Source organism: Festucalex cinctus, chromosome 7 (genome assembly GCF_051991245.1).
Source record: "Festucalex cinctus isolate MCC-2025b chromosome 7, RoL_Fcin_1.0, whole genome shotgun sequence".
Taxonomy (NCBI): domain Eukaryota; kingdom Metazoa; phylum Chordata; class Actinopteri; order Syngnathiformes; family Syngnathidae; genus Festucalex; species Festucalex cinctus.
In genome coordinates this window covers 18,377,761-18,390,735 of record NC_135417.1, presented here as the reverse complement: position 1 = coordinate 18,390,735, position 12,975 = coordinate 18,377,761, and the positions used below count along the sequence as shown (strand labels likewise).

Below are 12,975 nucleotides of genomic sequence, written 5' to 3'. Positions count from 1 at the left end.
GTTGAATAGTCTGTCTGTACAATATTTTAGTTTTAGTTTTTATTATTTTTTTCATCACACTATTCTTAATATTCTATATTCAGACATGAATTCATGTTCGGAATCTCATATACATTTCAATATTCATATTTTCCATGATTAAAAAAAAAAAAAAAAAAAAGATCCACGTGTGTGTTATTTTAGCTATACTTCACTCAATCAATACTTCACTCAATCAAACTTTATTTATAGAGTGCGTTTCCTATAAGAACAATGTAGGAAATGTCCATTAATATTATTTAACAGCTTAAAAAAAATAAAAGTAAATATTATTTAAATGATTAAAAATGCGGGTCTTGAGTCTAGCCTAGTTTAAAAAAAAAAAAAAAAAAGTGCATATTTTCTGGTGCTTAAAAACATCAGCGAAACAGACAGACCCTTTCGCCATGGTGTAGCTGCAGAGAAAAATGCTGATATGAAAATGACCCCTCGTTGAGAAATTGGAACGTTTGAACGTCTGACTTGTTTTTTTCTAAAATCTTAATTTGAGAGGCGCATTACGCGCCAAAGGAGAAGTTGCGTCTCGTGACGCGCGCAGTGCTTAGTGACGATGAAAGACATCAATGAAGATCAAAGGGATGAAAGAGAACTTCACTCATCTGCTTTTCTTGCAAACGTGATCAGTTGGGAGACCAGCAGAAAACTACGTTCTTCGACAATGGAGAATCTAGCTTCGATCAGGTATGTAAACTCTTACGGAACATTTAATGGTAAAATAAAATCGTTGACATTCGACTTGTACGTTTATAAGATTTAATTTTAACATCAGCTGCTCTTAACTTGTGTGCAAACGATTTTGTGCAAAAAATATTAGAAACAATATTGTACCGTTCCCCCATAATAGTGTTAGTTTGCTTCGCTATCAGGCTATTTACGATGTTTATCTAGCCTCTTGGCTACATTGTCATGATATTCAGTACTGTATATATGTCCCAAGATCTTACTTTGGTGCTGATGCCTATAACCTGCTTGAAGAACTCGTCAAGATTACTTCTTCAGAGATTGAGCAAAGCAATGCAGAGGTAAATGATTCAACATTGTATATTAATATTCGGTCTTGAGGAGCATATCAATAGCCTGTTTTTGTGTTTGCGTCTTACAGAAGATGTTCATGAGGCAATTTGTGCTCCTGGGGATGGAAAATCGAGTTCCACCATGTCTCTCGCCCAAAGACATCAAATTGTGGTTGCTGAACAGAAGTAACTTCCAGCAACAGTGAGTAGCAGCCTACAACAGAATCATGGAGTATTTTAAAAGTCCAAAATATTGGCTGCATGTGGAAATAATTATTGTTTGTGTTAATTTGATAGGTACCAGCACATGCAAACAAGAGTGGATGCCAAGGTGTTTTCTATTCTTTCTATGGTAAGTAGCCTACCAAATAATACAGATATTGAATATACGTACAATTATATTTGCAGTAAGAATGTAAATATGATAAAAGGCAAGCGGTTGCTTTGAATGTTTACTAGTAGGCCACTTTTCATGCATAACCCTCTTTAGCATTTTTATTTAAAATTGCATAAAATTAATGATAATTTTCTATTCTTGTAATTCCTGATTGTTTAAATGGCCACAAGAGGGCGGCAGATGCTCATGGTATCGGTTGCCATCGCGAGTTCCATACATGTTTTTAAGAAATTAGAAAGCTCAAAATAAAAAAAAACAAGAAAATCATTTTCAGAAGGCAAATTCCTTTTTCAATCTGTTTAATGAACCTAAAGCAGCCTATATGAGGCTCACTTTTTGAAATGATCTGCTGAAATGAACTTTGAATATTACAATTTATTGAGATGGTCTTTGCTGTTTTAAATGTATTCAAAAGTCCATCTTAAGCAATCAAGAGTTGTTTGTACTGTTTGGAACCAATTAAAATACAGTCATATCAAAATTGTCAATATAAGCTGACAGGTTGTGAAGATGTCCACGTCTGATTTATGATTTTGATGATGAGTTCAGGCCTGGACACTGGCAAGATGTCTGCATTTGAACAAGATGCAAAGAGAAGTAAAGGAGGAACTAAAAGAAGAGAATCGCCTTTCAAGTTTGCTTGGGAGGAAGGTAAGGAAAATATTTCTCACACTTACTGAACCAATGTGCAACAATTCAGTCGCTAATCTTCGTTTTCTCTTACGAAGGTCACACTTGAAGGCCTCGACACATACGTGACACTGGTGTGGCCCAAAGCTCAACGGGACACAGATGCCTTTCTCGGGCACCTGTTCAATGAGGTGCAGACAATACTGGACACGACTCAAGTCACCGTCGTAGAAAGGCTGCTGCTTCATCCCCAGTACCACCGTGCTACCGAGCCCCTTGTGGACACCATCGTCGGCTCTTCTCTCGACATCCTTCTGGGGGAGTTGGAGCCACCCGCAAATGAGAAGTCCATCGCTGCAACGTTGGCACAGCGATCCGACAGCGCCAGCAAGCAGATTGGCAGGATGCTCTGGAACGCGCTGGCTTCAATCCCTTGCCTGCGTCAGCACATCACGCAAGACGTGCTCGTCTGCATCTGCTTCGCCGTCGCTCGCAAAATGATTCAAAGCTTTTTCCAGAAGTTCATGAGTTGTTCTTCAAACTTCAACCTTATGGACGTGGATGAAAGCTTGCTGAATGCACGTGATAGAGTCGTGAGCGCTATTGTGCAAATGGTCTTCATGACCAACCAGTAAAATACTGGCTGAAACTCTTACCACTGCTGTTTCAGACGAAGCAGGAAGTGGACTAAGACCATGGTGGTCATCTACTATGACTACATTTTTTATATTTTTTATCTCTTACTTTTGTACATTTGTTCATTAAATGGTTTAACTTGAAAATTACTCTTAGCAGTTTTTTTTTTTTATGTTTGTTGTTCTGTTGGGGCGATATTCTGAGAAACTGTGATATCATTTTCAGTCGACAGCAAGTGTCAAAACGGTCGCCCAATGGGATGGATAAAATGGGTGGATTTTGCTTTTTAATTCAAATAACAAACGCATATTAATCAGAATGCCGTGTTTAGACTAGCAGTGGCACATACAACACATTGTAGAGAAAATTTGAAGGTTGACTTCCGCTTTAAATATTGAAAGAAAATAACCTGAAACAATTATTCAATTAAAACATGTTGCATATAAAAGTTACATAATTGTACGTACATAAATGTTTAGAAATGGTTATTAAAAAATGAAATGCAAATGCATTTAAATTACAAGTTGCTGGCGCCGAAACCTCATAAGTCACAATTTGGCAAATTTATTTATTTATTTTAAAAAATCTATGCTTTTGGTCAGTCCACACATGTGGGTCTCATTTTTACGACTTACTGACCAATCTGAAGTGTTGAAAATGTCTCGCTCTTTTTGATGATGGAATTTTAATGGTTGAACAAACCTGCCGCATTTGAGGTCTCCTGAAAAGTGATGATTTTGGAGGTACAAAGTTTAGGCCTGATGCCAGCAAAGTCAAACTTCAGTTAAATATAACTAAACTGTACTTTTTTGCTCTGCTTTCTACCACATGTGGCACCCATGTCACACTTTGAGAATCACTTATTTAGAACATTTAAAATAGACCTATGCTGAATATTTTTTACATTTTTTTATATGGGATAATTTCTATGAATGTTCTGAACTCCTCTTTCTGTTCTCGTGTTGTCTTGAGCGGAATGATGAGCTATGGTGTACCATGGCTAGATGTCAGCAGTGTTTTGCTCCTTTACACAGGAAAGTTGGAACCCCAAAGTTCCCCTATGTCCATTTTTTCAACAATATCTTTCATTTTTCAAAATAGGAATACAACAAAACAAAAAAACCTTATATGTCCAAATCAACCTTGTACATACGCAAACATGTCACTACAGCAGTGCAAACATAAATAAGGCGGTTTATAGAAAATACAATCATAAAACTATATAATCGTGAATCCTTTTACATCCTGTAAGTCCGGTGGTTTAAAAAATGAAACAGATTCATACATAAGTTGTGATATAGCAACCCCTATTCCACAATAGCTTCAGTTAACAAATGAGATACATCGTTATTTTTAAATAATTGTACAAACCGTCCCCATACTGCTTGAAATGTCTTCTGTTCGTTTTTCAGAACGGAAGAATTTTTTCTCCAGTGGTAAGCAATAAGACAATTCCCTTAAGCACATGCCAATACCTGGCTTCCCCATACTTTTCCATGTTAATTGAATTTTTTTTGTTTTGTTTTTAGCTTCATTGCCAATGTTAGACGCGTTGACTTTCAAAAATAACATTTAACAATATGATTTACATAACCGGGTGACTGGTTAGCACGTCCGCCTCCCAGTACAGAGGACTCGGGTTTGAGTCCAGGCTCCGGCCTTCCTGGGTGGAGTTTGCATGTTCTCCCCAAAGACATGCGTGGCAGGTTAATTGGGCGCTTCCTAGGTGTGGTTGTGCGTGTGGATGGTTGTTCGTCTCTGTGTGCCCTGCGATTGGCTGGCAACTAGTCCAGGGTGTCCCCCGCCTATTGCCCAGAGCCAGCTGAGATAGGCGCCAGCACCCCCCGCGACCCTTGTGAGGAATAAGCGGTCAAGAAAATGGATGGATGGATGAATGGAGTGCATTATACTAGCCTACTAGGGCTGAACGATTATGGAAAATAATCTACTGTAATTGCGATTTTTTTTTTTTCTCGAAAAATGGCGATTGGGATTTCATGTGCGATTTTTTTTTTCAAGGTCCTTTTCAATTATTATTATTATTTTTTACCTAACAAAAAGTTAATTATAATAAACAATATCAACAATAGTTATTATATATTACAGGATCTTGAGATAAAAGCAAATGAAGCCTTTTAATATCAGTCTTTTTTTTATACTACAATTTACCACTCAACATATCCAAATTTTCATGTTGCATGAAACATGACATGTAAACACTGTATTTATAAATAAATAAATCCAGTATACATATTAAAAAAATAAAACTTAGCGATCTTCAGTCATTAAACTCACAGATGCTAAAGTGTAGGCAAAGTAAAATTATGCCTGCTTATATGACGTAACATCTCCGATTTGATTTAAAAAACAAACAAACAAACAAACAAACAAACAAACAAACAAACAAACAAACAAACAAAAACAAACAAACAAACAAACAAACAAACAAACAAACAAACAAACAAACAAAACCCTCTAGCATTCTGTAACAATCCTTGTGGTTGGGTCGCGGGTTAGGTAGTTTCCCATGGTCTGGGGGTCCATGAAGGCAACACAGGATTTGTTTTGGTAAACTAAGCGAGTTCGGAGCTGTTGTGTTCTGGCGTGGCTGCGGCCGATAGAATGAGTTAAAGAGTTGTTGTTTGTCCGCTTGGCTTATTTAGTTCACCAACGCTACAATACATGTACATTAAAGAGGCGACGTCGGCGTGGATAGATTAGATTAGATTAGATAGATAGATAGATAGATAGATAGATAGATAGATAGATAGATAGATAGATAGATAGATAGATAGATAGATAGATAGATAGACAGACAGACAGACAGACAGACAGACAGACAGATAGACAGATAGATAGTATCCATCCATCCAATCTATCTGAAGAGGGAGGGATCACGATAATCAGATTCGATTGCACATCCTTTTCTCAAGAACAATAAAAAAAAATAAGGCAACAATATAAAGGGCTAAAATGCATTGTCAACTTTATTACTGTACAATGTACATGTTTGATGTATCACAATATCTTTATATGATCACGAGATATGAAATGTCAGTATTTGATGTATGTGCGGGGGTGTGCGTGTGCGTCCGTGTGTGTTTTTAAAGCAGATACTCATGCAAATGAATACAAAAATATATATTTTGCACCGTGTCTGTTTACAGGGGATGAAGATGGACCTTAAGGAAACTGCAAATTTAAAATACCCCTTTAGATTAACCTCAGAAAATCTGATTGAGAGGGCTGCTGGGTAAGTGGGCTCAGGCCAAACCTTTGACTCACAAAGGAATTTCCTTCCTTTTAATAGTGTACAAAAGGCTCCTAGAAATAGTGTATTATTGTTAAGAGTGTTTATTTACATGAATCAGAACTTCGTTTTGTATTGTTGTGCCTCCCCATGGCACGTGACTACGCGATTACGTATGACGATGTGTCGGGCGTGCATGCGCAGTTCAGTTCAGTAGAGAGCAGGTGGCTACAGCGGTGCTGTAGCAGTCGGATTGATCACGTTGTACGTAGTTTCGTTTGACAGAGTTCATGACCACAAAGTAAGTCAGAAATGTTTATTGTTGCATTGTTTATGTGTATTTCCAACTTGTGTGCTAGTTTCGATGGCTATATACGGAGTTTAGAAGTGAACCGCGGGACGCTACAGTTCTGTAACAGTCGCCATTACCAACTGGCTATTTTACTGTTCTTGGTGGCCACTAGAGGTCCCCATAGACCAGTTAAACATTTACGTGCATTCAAGTGAATTCTAAATGACTGTAGTAGGTCATTTTGAGCAGTATAAATATAATACCTATTGCGTGGGCAATGTTTTCTTTGTGTTTGTCCTTTATGGAGTTTCTAAGGCATATAAATACTTATTAGTCATGTCATTGTATAATTTGTGTGACATCTAAATATTGTGCATCCCCTTATTATTGTTATTCTGATATTTCAGACTCTGTTTCATCTGTTTCATCTGTTTCATCCATTTCACCTGTTGCTTCAACCCGCTTGTCTCGACCTCATTGTCTCCACCTGTACCCTCATCTCCTGAATAACCAGTAAAGAATCAACAAACCACCATAACGCATTCTCCTGTATTCTGATCGATACACCATCCTGTGTAGTGTATACACCTTCCATGAGCCAGCATAATAGCCTCCCCAATAAATGGTCCTTCGAGCCGGATACATTATTCAGGATGGAGCCAGAGGAAAAGAGACACCTTGATGTGAGGCCAAAACGCCGGACACAACCTCCGGCTTGGATGCATGACTTTGAGGTCGACTACATGAGACATGAGTACAGCGGCCAGTCACGGTGGGACTCATCTATGCCGACACCTACGAGCGGACTGTCATGTCCACAGAGGGAACAAGTTCAGATGACTCCCTTCCTTGCACCTCAGCGTCACTCTGGGAGCTTCGGGGATGCTGCTCAGTCTAGAGCCCCTCAGCTAGCCTCAAGCTTCACCCAGAGGAGAGATGTGGAGGATGAATCTGCACCTGTTCAGTCACACCTACAGCCTCCCCCTCCAGACTCGAGGTATTATCCAAACTTCAGAAGCTTTCAAGAGGAGAACACTATCCTGCGTGAGACGCATGAGGCCCTACAGGCTGGCATAAAGGAGTTGAACAAAGCCCGCAGTGACCTCAAGCAGCTAATTGACGTGGCCCACTCTCTTGGAACAGGTATGAGTCAAGCCACCCCTCCTTTACCATCCTGTTCCAGCCCTAAATCGTATCTAATGGGGGCCACCAACACAACAAGGAGTTCTGCCATCACGGCAGTGGAGGAAGAAGATGATTGGCCTGATCCTCCACCATGGCCTGAACCTGAGGAAGACCTACATAATAGCCTGAGGGCCCTTAATGTGAGAGATCAGCAGCTCCCTAATTATCCTGCTCCCCCTAACATCAAGCCTCAGCTCTACAAGTCCCAGACCAAGCCATCACAGCTTCCTCGTTCACAGTATGCAGTCTCAAGCCATGAGACACCCTATGTTCGTCCTCCTCAGCCTTTTCAGTTACCTTCACGTCCAACAGGACCCTCAGCACGGCCAATACATTTCGAGGTACCACGTTCCTACGGAGCCACGCATCACATGCAACCTTCATTTCCGGAGCCGGTGTACAGAGGACCACAACCGACCATTCCCAAGTTCAGTCTCCCAGATCCAAGTGAGTTTGCCAGGCTACGTATAGCATTAGAGAACCTCCTCCCCTCCAATGCTACAGAACTTTTCAAATATCAGATACTCGTAGATCATCTTAAACTAGAGGAGGCTAGACTAATAGCTGATGCCTACCTAAACTCGCCAACCCCCTACACCGACACCATGATGGCACTTAATGACAAATATGGTCAACCTCATCAGCTTGCCCTAAAGAAGATAGCCAGCGTCTTGGATGGCCCGGAGGTCAGACGGGGTGATCCAGCAGCATTCCAGAGATTTGCCCTCCAAGTCCAGTCCCTGGTGGGTCTCCTACAAACCTTGGGCCATGAAGGCGAGGTTGAGCTAAGTTGTGGATCGCACGTAGCTCGACTACTGGGGAAGCTACCTACCGAACAGCGGGCTGATTTCCGCCGTTATCAGCTCACTAGACCTGGAGCTACACACACCTTGTGGGACCTGTCAGAGTGGCTTCGCCATGAATCATGGTGTCAGGGCCTTGATAATCCAGTCAGTGGCCAGAGCTCCAAGGAGAAGCAGAGCACAAAGGGGGGCAGTCGTTTCTCTGCCAGACAGACAGTAGTGCTGAATAGCAGTAAAGAGAGCCCTGACAAGAAGGAGAAGACTAAAGCTTACTGTCCCTATTGTGAAAGTACAGAGCACTACCTCAGCCAGTGCAGTAGTGTGTCCAAGCTAACCAAAGACGAGTTGAAGGAGTGGATAAAGGTAAACAAGCGTTGCTGGCGCTGTGCTCGTCAACACTTAGCTGCCCAGTGTAACCTCAAGAAACCCTGTAACCGGTGTCAGGGGAAGCACCTCCTTGTTCTCCATGAAATTAACCAAAGAACCGACACAGTCAAAGTAGACTTACCTCCAAAGGCAGAAAGTTGTTTGACTACCTGTGCCTCCGAGTCACTCTACGTCGACCGACCTAGTGTCGGGAACCGGGTCATGTTGAAGGTAGTGCGTGTGCATGTGCACTATGGAAATCAGACTCTAGACACCTTTGCAATCTTGGATGATGGATCCGAGAGAACTATGCTATTGGCCAGAGCTACTGAGTCCCTAGCCATGAAAGGCACCCCAGAAGACCTCACCTTGCGCACAGTCCGCCAGGATATCCAGGTACTGCATGGCCATACCGTGTCATTCCGAGTCTCCTCTCCTGACAACCCGAAGGTCAAGTTTAAGATCACTGATGCATTTACAGCAAGCAGGCTCAGTCTAGCCCAGCATAGCTATCCGGTTACTCACCTACAGAAGAAGTTCAAGCACCTCCGGGGTATTCCTGTCCCTAACCTGCGAGAAGTGCAGCCTTTGCTTCTCATAGGCTCTGACCAGCCTCACCTCTTAACACCCATCGAGCCTGTCAGACTCGGACCTCCTGGTAGCCCAGCAGCTGTTCACACCAGGCTGGGCTGGACCCTGCAGGGCCCTAGTCAGCCCATGGGGCGGCCAGCCCACACAGCCCAATGCTTGCTTACCTCAGTCTTACACCCCATGGATGAGCTCTACAGACACGTGGAGAGGCTCTGGCAAGTGGACACGGTCCCCTACAAGCCCGAGAGGGAGGTGACACGCTCCAAGCAAGACCAACAGGCCATAGCTCTTCTAGAAACAAAGACAATACGTATGGAGGTGGATGGCATCCTTAGATATGCTACCCCTTTACTACGTCATGCAGGCATGCCACCATTGCAGGCGCCAAAAGAGTCAGTCATGGCCCTGCTACGCAGCACTGAGAGACGCCTTCATAAGGACTCGGAGCAGGGAGAAGCCTACCAAACAGAGATGTTGAAACTCATTGAGTCAGGTGCAGTGCAGGAAGTCAGAGAGTCAGTCTCTTCTGAGGACTGTTGGTTCATACCCCATCACCTTGTTACCCATAATGGGAAGAACCGCCTTGTTTTCAACTGCTCCCATCAGTACTTGGGCCAGTCCCTTAATCAGTACCTTTTACCAGGCCCAACCCTCGGTGCCCCTCTGCTTGCTGTCTTGTTAAGGTTCCGGGAAGGTCCCATCGCTGTTAGTGGCGACATCAAAGGGATGTTCCACCAGGTCCGCCTCCTCCCTGAGGATCGTCCTCTGCTGCGGTTCTTATGGAGAGACTTGAAGGTAGACCAACCCCCCAAGATATTCGAGTGGCAAGTCCTCCCCTTTGGGACCACGTGCAGCCCCTGCTGTGCTACTTATGCCCTGCAGAGCCACGTCAAGGACCCCATAAAGTCCAATGATACCCTCCGATTCTCCGTGGAGCATTGCTTCTACGTTGACAACTATCTGCAAAGTGTTGCCACTCCTAGTGAAGCCAAGAATCTGGTGGATCAACTCAGGAATCTACTTGCATCTGGCGGCTTTGAATTACGGCAGTGGGCTTGCAATGATCCAAGTGTTCTCATCCACCTACCTCCAGAACTCAGATCCAAAAGTTTGGAGCTGTGGTTAGCCCAGGATAAGTCAAACCCGTTTGAGTCGACCCTTGGTCTCAGCTGGAACTGGCAGTCAGACACCTTAGGCTACAAACAGAGGTTAGTCCCTTATGAAGTACCAACGCTGAGATATATATATAGGGTCTTAGCCTCACAGTACGACCCACTAGGCTACCTGTTGCCATTCTCCACCCGTGCCAAGCTCATCCTGAGACAGCTGTGGGACAAGCAGCGAGGTTGGGACGATCCCAACCTCCCCCCTGACCTGGTGAGAGCATGGTCCAGCTGGGAGTCAGAACTTCAGCATCTGCCATCTATTACCATGCCGCGTCCATATGTGCCCTCAGATAGTCCCCTTGAAGGTGCCACCCGCCAACTACACATCTTTGCTGATGCCTCAGAAAAGGCCTACGGGGCGGTAGCCTTCATCAGAACAGAAGACAAACATGGTAGGACACATCTATCGTTTGTTCTGGCTCGCTCACGCATAGCTCCCAAACGCTTGCATTCTGTACCTCGCCTTGAGCTTTGTGCAGCTCTAGTGGCAGCTCAGTTAGCTTCCACCCTGAAGAAGGAGCTCACTCTCACAGTGCATCGCATAGTACTGTGGTCTGACTCGACTACCGTACTCACCTGGCTGCACTCACAGTCCTGTCGATATAAGGTGTTTGTAGGCTCAAGAGTAGCTGAAATCCAGGAGCTAACTGAAGGCTGTGACTGGTGCTATGTGGACTCAGCCAATAACCCGGCAGATGACCTGACAAGAGGGAAGACGTTAGCATCCCTTTTGGAGCCCAACCGATGGTCACAAGGGCCCCCCTTCCTCTTACAGTGCCCAAGTACCTGGCCAGAAATGCCACACTCAGCCCCACCTGAGGACACAGCTGAAATGAGGAAGCTAACCTTCTGCGGGTCCACTGTCAGCTCACCAGAAATTCCCAGTCTACAGGTTGCGACATGCAACACTTGGCAGGAGCTCATGGACGCCACTGCAAGGGAGCTTCATGGCCAAGCCCCATCCAACTACTCACCCACCGCCGAGGAGTACCGAGAAGCTGAGGTGCTCATTCTACACCGAGCCCAGAAGCAATCCTTCCCTGACGATTATGCTCAGCTGTCAACCCGTAAGCCCGTTTCAGCTTCAAGCCGACTTCTTAAACTTGCGCCACTCATTGACACCTCTACGAACCTCATCAGAGTGGGTGGGCGGTTGCGCCGTCTTGAAGGTCAGGATGAGTCCAACCCACATCCTATCGTCCTTGATGCTTCACACCCGGTGAGTCTCCTGCTTATAAAGAAATATGATCAAGACCTTAAGCACCCCGGGCCGGAGAGAGTCTTTGCGGAGCTGCGCAGGACATATTGGATCATTCACGGCCGTGAGGCTGTTCGCCGGCATCAGCGTTCCTGTGCAGATTGTCAGCGCTGGAGAGCACGGCCTTCCGTACCCAAGATGGCCGACCTCCCCACAGCACGCCTCCAATTGTACAAACCTGCTTTCCATTCCACCGGCATGGACTGTTTCGGGCCCATGCTAGTAAAAGTCGGCAGACGCCATGAAAAGCGCTGGGGCCTCATTTTCAAGTGTTTGACCACTAGAGCCGTACATCTGGACCTCCTCCGAAGTATAGACAGTGACGCTTTCCTGATGGCCTTGAGGCGATTCATCGCCAGGAGAGGAACACCTGCTGAACTGTGGTCAGACCACGGGACCAACTTCAAAGGAGGAGAGAGAGAACTCCAGGAAGCCTTTGCTAGTATGGGTCCAGCTCTACCGAGTCAGCTTGCGCAGCAGAAAATTCAATTCAACTACAACCCTCCAGCAGCCCCACACTTTGGTGGAGTGTGGGAGAGAGAGGTACGGGCAGTCAAATACGCCCTCCGCACCTGTATAGGAACAGAGCCCATCCACGAGGATGTCCTCACCACTGTGCTATTGGAGGTGGAGGCCATTCTCAATTCAAAACCTTTGGGTTATGTGTCTGCTGACGTGGCAGACATTGACCCGGTGACCCCAAGTAGCCTTCTATTGGGGCGGCCTGACGGATCACTTCCCCAAATCGTTTATCCGAAAAGTGAGAGCCTGAGCCGCAGGCGCTGGCGGCACTCCCAAGTCATGGCCGACCAGTTTTGGTCGAGATTCATCCGAGAGTACCTCCCTGGGCTGCAAACTAGGGCGAAATGGCACACCTCCTCCCCTGACATCCTGGAGAAGTCAGTGGTCATGATAGTTGACCCACAGTTACCTCGTGCCATGTGGCCCATCGGGCATGTGACTAAGATTCATCGCAGTGATGATGGTTACATCAGATCAGCCGACGTGGACATCAACGGACATGTATACACACGACCTGTAGCTCGGTTGGTGATGTTACCAGCCCTCCCATCGGGAGCGGCTCCATCTGGAGCAACTCAAGACTCTCAGAGAGCCTGATGAGCCTTTTATTTGGAGCAAATGTGCACCTGCACATTTGGGGGCGGCTGTACAAAAGGCTCCTAGAAATAGTGTATTATTGTTAAGAGTGTTTATTTACATGAATCAGAACTTCGTTTTGTATTGTTGTGCCTCCCCATGGCACGTGACTACGCGATTACGTATGACGATGTGTCGGGCGTGCATGCGCAGTTCAGTTCAGTAGAGAGCAGGTGGCTACAGCGGTGCTG

The 12,975-nt window shown here is 44.8% G+C and overlaps 1 protein-coding gene across 1 annotated transcript; it reads left to right on the top strand.

Moving 5' to 3' along the window:
- Positions 1-541: 541 nt before the first annotated feature.
- Positions 542-2,864, top strand: LOC144022812 (uncharacterized). The gene is made up of 6 exons (XM_077527939.1): positions 542-720; positions 977-1,061; positions 1,142-1,254; positions 1,350-1,404; positions 1,999-2,100; positions 2,178-2,864. The coding sequence occupies exons 1-6, from the start codon at positions 590-592 to the stop codon at positions 2,712-2,714; spliced, it is 1,023 nt and encodes a 340-aa protein (XP_077384065.1). The 5' UTR covers positions 542-589; the 3' UTR covers positions 2,715-2,864.
- The last annotated feature ends 10,111 nt before the right edge of the window (positions 2,865-12,975 follow it).